Genomic DNA, 17,150 nt, shown 5'->3' on the forward strand with positions numbered 1-17,150 from the left:
GTGAGGATTTTTGCTGGGGATCAGTGGGGACACATTGGGTGCTCTGAATGTGTAATACCTCAGCAGTTTTTGAGGGTTGTTTTTTAATTCAAATTGAGGCACCATGTACTATAAGTGATCCCCATGTTAAAAAGGCAAAGGTATTCTTAAGCACATTTCTTTCAGTCCTGACAGTGGAAAGAAATGCTTTAAAAGACTATGGTTGGAATCACCTAGAAAATACATACATTGCAGGGTTATTCCCATGCGTACAGCGTGCTGCCTTTGCTCTCATACTGTCAGTTTTCTTCTGAAAGGGACATTTGTTTAGAGCCTATGCATTAGAATTCATTCTCACCCTCGCGCTGCGTTGTAGCCACCAACGCTGGTGCTTTCTTCCCTACCACAGTCTCCAAAGGTCTGGTATGTCTTGATTCAATGCAGTGATTTCTTTCCCCTTGTTCCCTCTGTGCTCTATCATGTACAAGGATTTGCTACAAGCGTGTCATACAAAATACTGCCAGAGTCTCTCCAGTCATCCAATTTTTTTTTCCCCCTGACCCCCGTCTTAGAAGGCACCAGGGCAAGGGACTCGTACTGTCATGGCAGTGCTGCCTCACCCGCGTGCTCTGTTAGCGTCCTCTGTTTTTTTGCTACTGTAGTCACTGTGCCCTTAACGATGGGAAACCCAGGCACCAGGGGAAGAGGAGGCAGCTACAGGGCCCCTTTATATTGCTGCAAGTCATTAATATGCAGACCTAATGAGACTTGAGAAGAGCCAAGAGTCTCCGGAGCTCCCTGCTTCTTGCAGGGCTTCATGCTAAGTGAACAGAGTGTCTATTTTGTGTCTGGGAACCTGACAACAAACCAGGTCTTGCCAGAAGTTTACATCTGAACACAGAGTCTCTTTCATTTTTGGCCTATATATGGCGTATGATTTATTGTTGTTTTAAAAAGCCATGTATTTAGCCTCCCCCCACCCTTTCTTTCACACTGTTTCTGGTGCAGCAATCAGTGCTACCGAGTTATAAAAAGCTCCCTCTCCTCCTGCCCTCCCTGCATTTTTTTTTTTTTTTTCCCCTTTTACGCATTTTACTGCAGCAGTCATCTCAATGAACATTTCAATCAGCTTAGTCCCTCAACATAATGAACCATAATAACCAAACAGGAGAGAAAAGAATAAACATCTGCAGAAGGGGCTGGATTTGACTGATGGTGGGAATATAATCATATAGTGGCACATCAACTGAAAGCTATTTTCTTTTAGATGCATTCAGTGTTGTTATTGTTTTGCCTCTGCTCTTTATTCTTTCTCCGTTTTAGAAGTAGTCTAGCTCAGATATGAACACAGGAACTACTGTCAAACTTGGCATTAGTCCTTAGCCGGGTAAATTCTTCATTTTCCATTTTATCAAACTAGGGGAAAAAAATCTATACTTTAAAAATAATTTCAAATTGTTTAAGAATCTGATGAGATTTATGAACTTCAGTGCCTTCAGTGCCGATTACATATCAGGTAGTGAAAGCTGACAGTTAGGTTTGGTCTACTGACAACTAACAGTTTGAACTGAAACCTCAAATACACAGAACTTCCAATTTAATATATTGGTGCTGTGATTTGAGAATAATTTTAATGTGCAATTTTTTTAATGCTAGTTCCAAATAGATATTTAAATACAAATCTCCGTAGAAACTGCTTTAACCTTCTACATAGGTATAATATACTTTTCCTCTGTGTTTTGGGCTGAATCCTGCTGTTATGATGCAAAGAATGTGCCCCTTGACCTCAGCAATGACAAGATATTTTGATATAAAAACTTCACTATTGCTATTAACTTTTGGTGATTAATTTTATGGAAAAACAAAAAGGAGCATAAATCTTGTTTGATCTTGAATAGCTAGAGGAAATATCTGAGAGAATGCCTTCTCAGTTTTTCTGTCATTCTGGTGCTCTAGCATGACTTCTTTCTGTTATTGAAGGAAAACACGCTGGTTGATAACATGGCAGAAGTTTGGGCTGTTTCTTTCTAAGATCTTACCTGATACCATGCAACACCATATTTGTTTTCAAAAACATTGTATTTGCATCCAAAAATACTTAGTGGATAATTCACACTGTCAAATAAAACTCACTCCCTGCCAGTTCTAGTCAGCAGCATGTTCTGCTCACAAAACTTTTTTTTACTGTTCTATACCTGACTTCTGTTGCTGTCACCAGTGAACCCAAGTAGCACACAAGTAGCTGTTCTATAGTAGTCCAGTTGCTAGCCAAGCTGACTGTCAAAAGTTATGGTCAGCTATTATTTTGGAAGGAAAACATGCAGGATTAAAATCTATTACTGTGTCATAGAGTTATCCTGCACAATTATTTATTGAAAATTCTGAACTAAGCTGCTCTACAGGTCATAAAATGTTTTATTATATTTTCAAATAAGATTCTAGTTCACCTTTTCACAAAATATATTTTTTAATAGCCATTTAATCAGGGTTTCAAATGTGCTGGAATGTATATAAGGGGTTCATATTGTTCCCATGAAAGTACCCCCTGCATGCCTCGTAATTATCCACATTTTTATCTACTTAACATCCATGAAGTGCAAAAGTACTGTCATCTGCATGTAGCGGGGAATGGCAAGTACTGGGATACTCCAGAGCCTAATTTTCATGGGTTGAGTAGTCATTTCATTGACTGGGATAGGAACCTGAGCTTTTTGGAAAATGACTTTCCGAAGGTGAAGAAGCGCAAGAAGTTTTTGGCAAACAGAGGAGGGGTTTCTCAAACCCGAAGTGTGCGTTCTGATTACTTGTGCTCTTCATTGTCTGAAAATTGTTGAGACAAAAGCTGCTATTTATTGTAGAACAAATGCAACTAATACAACACTACTACCTATTATTAACACGCTGCATTTCAATCGTGTTCTGTAGGAGTAATTTCTAAGCATGAGGTTAGTTTATTTTCCATGGTTGATTAAATTCTTGGCCTCCCTTGTGAAATTGCCGACTTGGGTGCCAATTAATACTCTGCGTGTGTGTATGTTTAAATTGTATGATTAGACACCTGTCCTGTAAGATTTGGACTCATGCCATCAACTTATTTCATATGGTTGCTCACTAGCTACTCGGCTTTCTCGAGCCAAGCATACAGAGTTCTTCGCAATATTACCTTGTTTCGTCTTTTTCACTGAATTAGCGTGACGTCTCAGATGCACTTCAGGAAGGAATATCCAAGAGGTGAAGCTCAGTAAATGTACTGTGGTGTGTATACTGTAAATGCATCAGCTTTTTTGAGAATCTCCTCCGTGCAGTACTGGACAAGATGTATTGGTGACCGGCTGAGATGTAAAATTAGGTTTCCACTAGTGGACTTTATGAAGGGAATTGGTAGGGGTCTAATCCAAAGGCACAGAGTGAAACATTGCCTCACACCTTTTCAGTACAGATTAGGTGAACCCCAAGAGGGCCAGTATGTGTTATTGCAGAAGAGCTGTGATAGTGCAGTGTTCATGGAGGAGAAGAATTTGAGAAGTCAGAAGAAGGGTTTTAGTGATGGAGAGACAGAGAAAACCAGTATTCCTCCTGAGCCTATGCAGAGTGACAGCTAAATCCTGTTTTGAAGGTCACTTGGGCTAAGAGTCTATCTCGGATAAAGTGAGAGTGAACATGAAAATGGCTTAGAAAAGTGCTTTGACTCAAGCTGAGGGCGGTTTCGTTTTCTTTTTTTCCCCTCTTCTTTCCTTGGGCTGCATCCTTAATAATGTTCACATCTCAGTGGTCCAGATAGGGCTTTGAAGTTGAGATTTGGAAGAGCTGAATATTGAAGATGTTTGAGTCTTTATTCATGTTCTCGTGCAGATGAAGTCAGTTTTATCCAAGGCAACACACCAATTACTTAGCAAGATAGAATGATAATATCTCTGTTTCGTAAAGTCCAGTTCTTCAATAGATAAAGTCTTCTACAAAGGAGGTTGACATCTTTATCCTTATTTACCAACACAAAACATAAATCATAGGGAAATGAGTAACTTGCTTAAGGGTAATCTAACCAGATGGATAGTTATTCTGGTAATGGAGCTCTGAAAAGGAGACCTGGTTCCCTATGTCACACCTACCTTGTATCTAACTAGCTTTTTTTTTTTTTTTTAAGAAAAACTACCACAGAAGAAATGGAAAATGCCATTTATTTCCAAGTAAAAGCCAAAATGTAAAAAAAAACCTTTCAAAAACAATACTAGAAAAATGCTTTGTCAACATTTAATTTGTATTTTTGCTTTTTATTCCATCATTTACTAAGTAATACATCTGAATGTGTTCTCTCATTGCTCTAAAGGCTTGGTGTATGGCTCTTCTCCCTTAATTAAATTAAGAAAGCATATATTATTTAAAAATGGTTTTAGGCCTAATTTTTGCTTTGATCTAAACTGTCTTTGCAACCAATTAGAATTCATGCACATAGAAATTTTTATTTTCTCCTTTTGAAATACGAAAAGGAAGCAAATTGGGAATATGCTTCAGAAATGCAACACCACCAAGTATCTGATTCCAGGCACCTGAGCTCAGGAAATTCAGATGAAGATATCAAACTTAATATTTAACTCCTTTCCTAGTTTTTTGCTTCCTTTGAGGGAGGGACGGGGCCTTGTTTTCAGTCAAAATCTGCAAAGTTAAGGTTGTGTTGAGAGCTCATAGTGCCCACTGGCCTGTCTAGTAATAAGACTTGAACAAATAGGAACAAACTAGTGGCCTTTGCCATGGGCTTTTATATGTATGTTGTATCTGAAATAGTACGGTGCTTATAATTTTTCAGTGCTTCAGTGCACTGTACTGTCTATTTGTATCCACAAAGCATATTTGAAATTCATAATTCAGAGTCACCTTTAAAATCTCAGTTTATCTCCATGCAAGGACTAATATGATAACTAACTGAAAAATAGAAAGCATTTTTCTTTAACGTGGATTTGCAATTATGATGGATAGTTTAGTTTGAAGGATCATACATATAACCAGATTTATGAGGGAGATGAGATGGAAGTGTTATACTGCTGAACGTTTCTTTTTGTTATAAATCAAGACCATAATTCTTGGTGTATGAAGGAGTTCTATGCTGAATGTCTTTCTTCGTTTACCATGATATATCCTTCTTTCTTGGAAAATAGCAAATAGCCTTTCTTTCCTCTGTTTTTAGTGTTTTTCAGTTAGAAACAGAGAATTCTATACCACGACCCACAGGAAAAAGGTGGGGGAAGAATAGTCAGCATTTGTATCATACTCAGTGAAAATATACATAGGTGCCCAGGGATTTCAAAAGCCGACTGCTAATTTGAATTTATTTTCTGTCAAAACACTGAAACCAAGGTCTTGGTTCTGCACCCATTAAACTCTTGGGGAATGTTGTGACTGATTCCAGTAGGAACAATATCCAACCCAGGCCTCTCTGAACGTTTATTCCCATCATAAACAAGCATTTACAGTCTAGCCTTGTGTTCCAGCAGTGTATATTAAAATTCAGATGTATATGTATATAAAATTAGGGTTTTTTTCTTTTACAAGTTCTCATCTTCCAGGGGGGAAAAGTTTGTCATACGAGCTTACATTTTATATCCCCTACGCTCATTACTTTGTTTATTCAAAATCCTGATTTATAGTGGCTATAACATCTCTTTTATAATAAGCTGTTATATAATACTATTCAGTGCACTGCAGTAGACAAGCAGTATTCAAAAGGGAACTGAAAAAATAATATTTGCATAGAGGCATTTTGCGGTTTAGCAGCTGATGTGAAAACAAAATAGTAAAATGGGGGGTAATTTTCCAGGGGAAATAAAAATCCACGATGGGGAAAAAAAGGGTCTATCTTTGAGTATGTATCTTAAAAACAGTATTATTATAGCATCTGCCTCCCCACTGACTAAATAATATAATTTACTATTTATCCATAGGTTTTTCTTTCTCCTGCTGTCTGTCAGGAAATGTTGAATGAATATGGTCAACTGATACACTGTTAGCAAAATGTAACAGTAATCATTTTCCCATTAAAAGCCGGGTTACTTGTTGTTTATGTGTAACTTTGCTAGAATATCTGAAAATTGAAATAATCACTTTGGCAAAAAGTTAGATTCATAAAATACGTCTTTTCTTGCATAAGAGATATTTTTGTGCAGACATTTCAATACATAAGAGACACCCTCACACAGTTTTATAGACTTTATTATATATTAATTTCTTTCTGGGAAGCCTGCATCTAAATCTTTCTTTTCAATCTTAGAGAGCTGCTACCACTATGGAATTTAGAACTGTACCACTTGTACGCCTGATGATCTTCATCTGATTCCTTAATCGTATCTGCAGCTCACGTTTGCATTCTTCAACACTTCACTGATCAGTAATTTATTTTCAGACTTCTGCATGCCAATTACCAGTGCAAGGTTCTAATCGAAACTGGACCTAGCATTGTATGTTACTTAATTTAAAATTAAAAAGTCATTATAAAATGAGATTAACCTGAGATAAAAAGCTTTTTTTTTTTCTTCGTATTTTTTCTGTCTAAGTGACTACCTTTAGTACCCAAGCACTTGTTGATAGCTCAGAAAGATTCTTGCTTGCTGGTTTCTGTAGTGTGAGATAGCGCATAAATATTACTAACAGAAGTCAAATTATGATTCAAAACAGTGGTAGAATTCTTAATACTAATCCTCACGTTGCAGATCAAGCTAATCCAGTTCTTTACAGTGTTGGCTGGTGAATGAGCTACATTACATGAATCTTATTACAGCTGTTCAAAATTTTTTCCTATTTCTCTTGTAAGTAGTGTCATTTTTTGCAATTCTAATGCAATGCTTGTAAATGCAATGTTTATAACAGATTTAGTTCAGTTTTGACATACACCTATTCTAAGACACTCAGTTCTCTTTATGAACACAAGAAAAAGATACTTCTTTTACTGTTTTGCTTTTCTGTACGACGTTGAACATCAATTTGGAGACGCTGGTATTTATTTTACTCTGTGCCTATGATTTCACACACCATTCCTCTCAAAACAAGTGTAATCCAACAACTTAGTAGCTAACAGTCAGGAAATATTCTTTTGGAGGGCCAATCTGAAGGTAGTCCATAGAAGCATAGCTTGTCATTTGAGATCTTAATAGCATTAAAGGATTTGTAAGCAAACAGTTCCATGTTGGCAGGGAGAAGTGTTTGCTTATATAGGGGAAGCATTAACAATTTTGTCAATAATATCCACAGTCATGTCGCATCGGACTACGGCCACCTTTGTACCCCTAATTACAGTAATTTATTACGGGATTCCGTCCAATTACTTGGATGACTTGATGCTAGTACGGACTGCTGCAGTAGCAATGAAAACTATCTCTGAAAGAATGATGTAACAATTGATTAAATAAGCCATCCTGATCGCTTGAAAGCTGGATTCCTGCTTTGTATGATCTGCTTTAGATATCAGTAGGGTCTGCCTGTGTACTAATGTATGCACAGATAGTTCCTTTATAGAACTTCATTTTCATAAATGAAATCTGTGATTCTTCAATCAGGACATTTCATTTCTTTGGTCAGAGATACATTTATGTAGAAACCATTCCTTCATGTTCTTAAACAAGTATTTTCAAATGGTGAACCACGGAGATCAACCAACAAGTGGAACTGAGCCTCATTTGAACAGGTTCTGAACAGTGAGATCTGCAAGTGATTTTGTGAGACAGAACCTCCAATACCCTTCTTCTTGTGGTATTTTTGTGTGTGTGTGTGACGTTCTGGCATTTAATTACACTCATTGAGTGGTGTTTTTGAAGATTGTCCACTTCTGAAGAGTGGACAATCAGATTTTTTTGTTGTTGTTGAGGAGATGAAAGTAGTGGAAGAAGTTCTTAGGACATTTCTCTTCCCACTTCTCTCTTTTCTCGGCACAGCCTTTCCTATCTGTCAGCAGCTGTTCATGATGCTGAAGCTTGTATCTGCAGTTTCTTTTTCTCTCATGCTTGCAGGCATGGATCTCTTCTCCAATTGCACGGAGGAATGTAAAGCACTGGGCCACTCAGATCGGTGCTGGATGCCTTCCTTTGTTCCATCTGATGGACGCCAAGCTGCAGATTACCGCAGCAATCTGCACGTACCTGGCATGGACTCTGTTCCAGACACTGAAGTGTTTGAAACACCAGAAGCCCAGCCGGGGGCAGAAAGGTCCTTCTCCACCTTCGGCAAAGAGAAGGCCCTTCACAACACTCTGGAGAGGAAGGAGTTGGATGGACTGCTGTCTAATACACGAGCGCCTTACAAACCACCATATTTGAGTAAGTACTATTCAAAAAGCTGTATGAAAGTGGTCCCTTTGCGGGAATAAAAATTAGCTCTTTCTGCTATTCATGGTAGGAATAATACAGACACAATTTTAGGAGCAGTGGGGAAAAATGGCTTCTCTTGGATTCAGGCACCACTGAAGAAGGCACTGTTCAGTGCTTTTTAAAAAAGACAAAACCTTGATTGTTTTTAGTGTGACATGATTGTCAACAACTAAAGTATCAGCTGATATTAGTGGGGGAGTTGCTCAGTTTTGTTTTCTGATGCTGGATTATTTTTCGGTTTCCTTGGATAGATGGGATTAAACATTGACATTGCCAGGCTAACATTTTGTAAGAGTAAAATTAAGTCGAGAGAACTGTCCTAGGAGCTTCATTTTGTGACTGAGCAGTATCTTGTGAATAAGCAATATGTGCATTTTTTTGAAGTAACTATTTACTTAGTCAACATTAAGGGTGTGGAAGGATGAAGACAAAACTTTTTGCCTTCGGTCTGATCATCTTTCAGCATACGTCGTATTGACTTGTCAGTGCTCCTCCGTGCCTTCTGTCTTGTTCCAAAATCTTGCCTCTTCCCTTGGTCACCTTTTGACTGTGGTTGGGTGGCATGAAAGAGTGTGATAGATCTCAAAAAGACCTTCGTAATTCCTTTTGGAGTCTAAGCCAGTTGTAGAACCCTTGAGTAATGCTTTGATCTAATATGTCTTTTCATTTTATTTAGAAGCCTTCTGTATTTTATTAGAGACTGTAATCTCCTTGACTTCAAGAGTTTATGATGTTTATCTCATCCAAATAAGCCAAAGGTATTAACATTGCAATACTGGCCCTTTTTAAAGCAACAAAAGTCTTTTAGGCCAGCAGATCAAGGGTGAGAAAATAAAATCCTCACTGAATGACACTTATTTATTTATTTATTTTAAATAAAGCATTTAGTTTTTCTGAAAGGTGCTGCACTGGCAGTCCTGGAATGTGAAGATCTTTGCTACAGCTCATTTTCAGCACAGGCAGCTCAGTTCTCCGTTCTTAATTAGCTGTCCAGGTATTTCAGTCTTCAGAGAGGTCTTTTTACCACTTCGCTCTTTAGGTTTGTTTTACTGAAAGCTTCTAAATTTGGATACCAATTCTGATATGGGAAAGCCATTCCTAAAAAACCTGTCCTGAGAGAATCAGCTTATTTTGTGTAGGCTGAAATGCCAGGTGTCAATCATCCGGTCATACTCTAAAGACCAGTGTGAAATTTCACTTAGCTATGACCTAATGACTCATCGCTCTGTCTTTCCCTAATCGATCTTCCATCTTTTGCCTCTAAGAAACGTTCTTTAGTACTAAGCTGTAATCTAGCAGTACTAATTTCATCTCTATCACTTCAGTTAAAAATTTGAATTTTGTAGCGCTGATAGTCTAATCACAACAGGGTTCCGAGGCAATACGTGCGCTGCAATGATGAGTGCATCTGCTGACACCTCAATGGTGGCTCTGTTCTGTTTTGCTCTAGGCCTGGGAGTTTTATTTCAAATGACAAGTATTTCTTTTATTGATAGTTTAGGGATTTTAAACCGTGTTCAGCTAACATAAGTAGTCTTGTTGAACAATGTGTTCACAACTAGACATCGCTCTACATTTTGCAGTTTTATGGTATAAGGGCATAAAAAATTGGAGATAAAATGTCAGAAATAAACAATGTAAATGAGTGGTATTATGTAATCCACACTTGAGAATCCAAATTTAGTTTTGCTTTTTTTTCTTTGAACCTCAAGGCTAAACTGCTGCAAAACAAGAGTAATATTTCTTTGTTTTCTTTTCCCTTATTTAATATTTTCTTTAGTAAAATTTTAGATTATAATTGTGTAGCAAATAATAGGAGCAAAGAAAAGAAAGTGAGCACTATGGTTGTAGCAATGAGTAATTGATTATTAATAACGTATTCAGTGACTAAGGCAAGAGGAATGCATAGAGGAAGTTGATTCAGGAAGGAATTTTAGTTGAGCCACTGGGTAATTGTGATTGTAGTAAAATGAAATTCAACTTCTTAACAAAGAAGATCATATCAGAACCAGTTTGTTAGTAGAACTATTTTTTTTTAAAGAAGTGATTAAAATTTATGAAACAGAACCCTCATATTCAGAAAAAATGCTGTATAAGAAGTTGCAGCAAATGACCATATGAAAAACCAGTAGGAAAGAAGAAAAAGTATATTGCAGAATACAAAAGCTATTTGAACTAAAAAGATCTCTTAAAAAAAAAAGATATATTCTTAAGTAAAATTATCAGAAAAGAGCATAAGTTCCAGCAGGTAGACTTCAGGATAGTAATTGGTGGAGATAAGAGAGACTTCTTAGAGCAAATAGCCAAAGACATGCAAATAAATATAGACAGTTTTTAATGTGCCAGGTGTAGTAAGCTAGGAGAGAATTGGTGGGTCTCCTGAGCTGCAGTTAGTGAGGACAAGGACGTTGCAGAGATTCTCAACTGTGTTTGTATTTACCAGAGAAGGGACAGAGAAAGGCATATTTTAGGAAGCCACCCATCCCAGGTAACTGTTTAAATAAATGTGCAAGACTCAGTCATGAAAGAGGATGATGTTGAAAAATTGACTAAAACAAATAGAAAGAAGTCAGTGGACTATGTCTTTCTTCAATTTTCAGTTTCTAACAAAAGTTAGTAACCAAAGAATGTCAGAAGTTGTGTTTATCATTTAAAAAGGTACTAGAAAATCTTGTAAATTAGAGACCAGTGAGAAACCTTAGCATAAGACATAAAATTGTAACTTGAGGGTTTTAGGAGCAAGGTAGCTGGCATCTGTCCAGGAAAATTGCACAGAAAGATGGTCAATCTATTAGAATTTTGATAGAGTGGGTGAGAATTAATCAATATAGTATATTTGAACTGTCAAAAAAAAAAAACCCTTTAGCATAGCTTCTGTAGTAGAAGAAGGTACTAAAGTAAGCAAGTGTTGTCACGGGGCAAAGCATTACCAGATTCTCTGTGCCCAAGAGAAAAAAAAGTAAGAGTAAATGGAACATTTTAGCAGAAGCAGAATTTCCCAGGGGTCTGTGTGGAGATCTATGGAGTTTAAAAAATTAATTATCTAGAAATGGAAATTAGAAAAAAAGGGGCAGTATTTGCAGATGACATAAAATGGTTTAGATCAATCAAGTCTTATAGACCACATATGCCCACATCGTGCAGTGAAGCATGGTCCAGAAAACCCAGTCTGCTCCTGACCTTGCTTGCCCTGGAATGGCAAGCTCCAGAGCAGTGTCAGACGGTGGAATAGCTGAGCGAACTTACTCGCTTAAGCTGTGCCGTTAGCGCAACAGCTACATGTGTAAACTGGTGGCTCTACGTGGAGCTTTCACTGTGCCATGAGTGTATCTCCTCAAGTCTGTCTCTGCTCCATGATTCCTGTGCTGTGTTCCAATGGGTACGTTCGGTGCAGAACCTTAGAAAAGATAAATAAGGAAGGTGATATATGTTATCGTGAGAAATTTGAAGTCTTCTTGAGAAATGAGACCATGAAATAATTCCCTGAAAAATGTCCTCTGATGTACAAAGCCAGCAAGAAGGAAATAAAATGCCAGGTTGTAAAAAGGAATTGCATTGACTAATCCTAAAAAAGTATTACAAAACTCTTGCACAGAACATGTCACTACTGGCTCTAGCCAGTCTATTCATTCCATAGAAATACATAGCGTAATGGCAAAAATACTGAAAATATTGCTATGCAAAATCATATCAAAAGCTTAGCGCTAATTAATTTAGACGGGCTGTGATAGGTACATGAAGTAAACAGGAGACTCCTCGAGAACAGGGGTAAGCGGGGCGCTCTCGTTTGCCGTTCTCAATAACAAGAGAGCAGCAAGGCAGCAAAACAATTGAAGAGCAACCAGGTCATGAACTGATAGGATCATACACATTTGACACAAACAATACAGTAATCTGTCAAACTTATGATTATGGGGTATGATTGAAACCAAAGGCTTAATAGTGGGGATTTGGGTGTTTGCCTCTTTGTTGTTTGAGGTTTAGGCCGTTGCATGGGCAAACGAAAACAGCAGCAGCTATATTACAAATTATGGTGTAGAAAAAGATATAAATCCTTATACTTGAAACGTTTTTTTTTATGTCTCATTATCAAATTTTCACATTACTGGTCTAAGCCATTGGGCTTATTCATACACCAATTTCCACATAACCATACATATTCTCTATATTATTCTGAGCAGAATATACCGAAAGTACATCTCTTTATACTCAAGTAATATATTTTTAAGAATATATTTTTACATGTGTTTTAAGTATTTATCATGAATACAAGTTAAAATATTGTGATGGGATCAATAAATTGTAGGGGTTTTGAAAACTGTTCTCTCATAGAGTGACTCTAGGTTTCTTCTAACTTGCATGTTCTCTTATTGCGTAATTTTTTGTTTCTTCTTATTCATCCATGTGATTTGAACACTGCCTTTCTGCAAACAGTTAAGAAATTTTCATAATGACTTGAGTGTTCAGAAAACATGAAAGAGATTCTGAACTTGGCTGGAGAAAATAAAACAAGTGAAATAACACTGCTGAGGAAAGGAAAATGTAGGTTTTGAACAGTTCCTATATTTTAAAAATAGACTCTAACCATTGCTATCTAATCTTTCATTCAGTGGTGGCTGTATTAGCTATTCTTTTTGTAAGTATTTTATTGTGGTGACCAAAAACCCTAATCCAAGATTCAAACTCTGTTGTACCAGATTCTGTAGGATATCTAACAGAGACTGAGTACTCGATCAGTCTGATTCTGATCTATTTCTAATACTTTGGACCAGGTCCTGAGATAGTAACAGTGGGAATAACACCATTACATCCATCTCAGTAGTGTTTAAAGTGGCTTTAGTTTATATTTCTCTTTCCTGCAGCAGTGGATCATTCTAGATATGCATTTCTTTTATAATACTTTAGAACTTTCCTAAAGTTACATTAGTAATATAATATTTTTTTCCTTCCTATTAAGAGGTTAGGATTTTTTTAATATATAAAAGCAGTCAAATATTGCCATAACACCTTAACTTTCTATGTAGAAATGCTTATTTTGCTCTGAAAAATGACTTTGACACAGCTGAATCTACTCTGGAGGCAGGTTAAAATAAACTACATAAAGGCACAATTTAATAGACAGAATATCAGTGTTTATAGAAGGAGACATGCTGGAATAATAATTGTGTTCTAAAGTAGCCCCCTAATTAGCTCTACAATATTTTCTACATACACAGAAGCATCTTCATCTTCACTGATGGAACTATATTGTTATGGTAATTACTGCCAACCACCATCAACACATTTTATGTATGAATCAGGATTTTATCATGTTAGGTATGACATATACATACAGAGAGAATTAAAAACAGTAGCCTCTTCCCCAAAGAGCTGGCCACCTAAGAAAGGTGAATTGGAAAGAGAAAAAAACCCTTTCTTTGGCTAACTATTTTGATTTGTGTGGCGTGGTTACTAAACCATGGTATTACACAGTCAGGGAGTTTGTGCTTGGGTCTGAGCACAAGTCCGTGTGTTTATGTGAAAGTATAGATGTAGTCTGAGGTTCTGATTCTGCAAAATGTGCGTCACCTGCGCAACTTGACCTATCCCAGTCAAATTGGTTTACAAATAAAGTTAAAAAGCTTTCAAAAGGCTTTGCACAGTTGAATGTTTGGGAATTGGACCATCAATTTATTTTAAATAATCTACCGCAGAGCTAGCACAAAGAGCGGTTTAACTTACCATCGTTATCCATCTCCCTTAATAAGATGAGAACAAATGACCTAGAGGAGAAAAATGTTCATGTCTTTCTACCAGGACAAGAAGTGTCTCACAATCCTTTGATTATTTTTCAAAGGAATAAAAAAAGTGCATGTAAATATTTTGGGGATGTTTTGATCTAGTTAGGATCATAAAGGCCTATTTCTGTGTGGCAGGATATGTAACAACATTTTCTGATGATGTTTGACATAAATATGTGAGAAGATGTTTTAAGCAAGCAGTCTTCACTGTTTTGGAAAAGTTTCCAAAAAGAAAGAATGAAATTACAATTTTGCACATTTAGTATGATGGAAGAAGAATTTTGTTTGGTTTTATGTTTAGTTGCATCTCATTTCTGGAAATTATTTGTGTAGTTTTGTCACAGCTGTGAGAGATGCTACAGCATTAGCTTTCCATAAACATAAATAACAGCTATTTCAAATGGGACACGATTAATTTTTAAAAATGAGGCCTGTCCAACATTTTTGCTTTTAAAAGTAGCCTACTTGATTTCTAATACAAATCAGATAAACTTGTGAGCTGTCTGATCCCTTCATTAACCCTTTTTAAGTCAATTTGTGATTTTAACACATGAAGTAAAAGTGCACAGAAGTAAAAGGAAACAAATTAGCACCAGTAAGTTGCATGTACGTAGTACACTTCTTGGAGTAAGAAGAAAGAAGACATTGTAAGGCTGGATTGGAGAAAAAAAAAAAGAAAAGTAGTTGTATTGAAATGCAATTTTTATTTATATGAGTAAACAAATGATATGTGCAAAGTAAAAGAGCCATTCCTTTGTGAGTAGTGCAATTTTGTGCTCAAAAAGAATGTTACAATTGTATCTTTCAACTTTAAATCTGATCTGCTTAGCTGAATATCCTGGATATCCTGTAACAGACAGCAGAACTCTTCACTTAGATTCGGGAATTTCTCTCTGGGACAGGATACTCTGCACAGATGAGAATGACTTTGTACATGCAAAATTGCTCAGCAAAAATGGAGGCTGAGTTGAAAAGCCAATATCTAATAATTCTAAGAAACCTAATTTAATACTTTTCCTTATCTAAAATGTCTAATAGAGTGTTCCCATTTTTGCTGTATCTGAAATACTAAGAGATCTATTCACTTACACCTCAAGTTAGCCACTTCAGATGCATCATCTCTATTAGGTAAATAAAGCTTACAAAAAAAACCCCAAACCTGAAATAAAAATTTAGCAGGTAATACTAATTAAAATATAAGAGGAGAGCAAGATGATGATGTAATTTTTTACTCATTATTGTAGGTACTCTATGATCTTGAATAAACCGCTTATGATGATTCACTGTTCAATGATTATTGCATAACTTCTGAAAGGTATTTTTATCTCACATTCATGACTGGTTTGCATTCTTCATCTGAATGTATTTCTCTTGCAGCTATTGCTCAAAGGGAAGAACGCTTACAGAGTATTGCTGCAATAATAGAAAGGAAATGGATAATTCAGAAAGCAAAATTAGAAAGGAATATATAAATATGAAAGGATAACTTGGCTGTAGCACAATAAAACCTATAAATTACACTATTTTTATCAATTTTTGTTAAAATAATGACTATAAGAAAAAGAAATGAGCATTCTTTTTTAATTTTAAAGCACAGGTGTTAGCTGTTGTATTTAAGTATTATTTGCTTGAATCTCTGTGTAACTGTGATCTTGGACAGAATTAACAGTACCCTGTACTGTACAAAATACTGATTAAAAAATGTACCCATTATTAGGTTTACATACCATCTTTTATCTTCAATGACTCTAGAGCTCTTTCGCAACTACAGTGCAGGAAAATAATTGCAAAAGTTAAACATACTTGAGTAACTTCTATTTGAAAGAAAATTATATTTTTAGTTTGTCTTAAAAATGTATAATTTAAACTGTTTCATTTCCTCTAATAGCTGTGAAAGTCCTGGAACATATAGAAGTCTTGTGTATCTAACTCAGACTAGTGCTATATTTATTCATTTAAGTCAATTTTGAGAGCGCTTATGTCTGCTGTGAATATACCATCTGTGGAGATTTTTTTAAAAATAATGAAATACCATTTTCTAGATACCTACTAGTGGAATATGAAAAAAAAAAAAACCAGCAGAAAGATTGTTTGAAATTTTAAGACTGATTTTTGCGATTGCTGTGTTATGTTGGTTTAAAATTCCAAAATGCCTCTTGTCCTATAAACTTAAATTCTGTGACAAAAGTAATTCAGCTGCTTATGGGCAGGAGTCTCTTTGGAAAGCAACAAAATGTTTGCAGTTAAAATTTTCAAAAGCACTGAAGTTATTTATTTTTGATAGGTAAATTCTAGTCATTATGAATAAATGCTATTCTTAACTGTCCAAACCTCCTTATTGTGACAGTCAGGAGCTGGAGAACTTAACGTGTGCCTGATCTTGGGTCTACACGCAGCAGTCTGTTCCTCTCTGCTTGCCTCTGTCTGAGGAACTCCCTGGCCTGCACAGCAGAGGAAATTATTCTTATTTCTGGCTCTTTCACCACACAGGATAACTGTGATTTTCCGCTGCTTTAATTTTTGAGGGCTTCCCTTCCCTTTTTTTTTTTTTTTTTTTTCCTCTCCCCTCCTTGACCAAAGGAGTAAAAATAGGGAAAAGCCATTTGAAGAATGCACAAATAGCCAGTAAGAGATGGAGCTGCATCTGTTTATCGTGTTTGGGCCGGCAGACTATAGGGACTGGTGTTGCTCTTCAGCTGGCAAACCTGTAAACAGCTCTCTTAGCACACTAGCCACCAAGAATTCACAGTTCCATGCTAGCAGTAGGATGACTGCTACTGGGAAGTAGCTGTCATCCTATTTAATTTGTTTTAGAAACATAGTATGGCAAAGTCAAAAGAGTGAAAAATGATGTGTTTGGTACCTTCTTGTAAGGCAGGCAGTAGGAGATACAGATAATTACAATGTAATTTTTAACTTCAATACCTAATAGATTGTTGGAAGAACTAAATACGATGGTAGTAATCAATGTGGATTCACTGAAAATCCAAACTCTCCTAAGGTAATTTAATTTCTTTTTTTGATAGGATAATGGTCTTTA

General features: G+C 36.4%; 1 protein-coding gene across 9 annotated transcripts in view; it reads left to right on the forward strand.

Moving 5' to 3' along the window:
- The window catches only part of PCDH10 (protocadherin 10), a 33,893-nt gene that overhangs the window by 6,257 nt on the left and 10,486 nt on the right, over positions 1 to 17,150 (forward strand). For all 9 annotated transcript variants that reach the window (XR_015258536.1, XR_015258537.1, XR_015258538.1 and 6 more), the window contains exon 4: positions 7,974 to 8,279. Coding sequence is in view for 5 of the 9 variants with exons in the window: in XM_086747567.1 (XP_086603693.1) it covers positions 7,974 to 8,279 (306 nt within the window). In the remaining 4 variants the exon portion in view is untranslated. The remainder of the gene's footprint in view (positions 1 to 7,973; positions 8,280 to 17,150) is intronic.

Source organism: Chlamydotis macqueenii, chromosome 4, assembly GCF_036417535.1.
Source record: "Chlamydotis macqueenii isolate bChlMac1 chromosome 4, bChlMac1.mat, whole genome shotgun sequence".
Classification (NCBI taxonomy): domain Eukaryota; kingdom Metazoa; phylum Chordata; class Aves; order Otidiformes; family Otididae; genus Chlamydotis; species Chlamydotis macqueenii.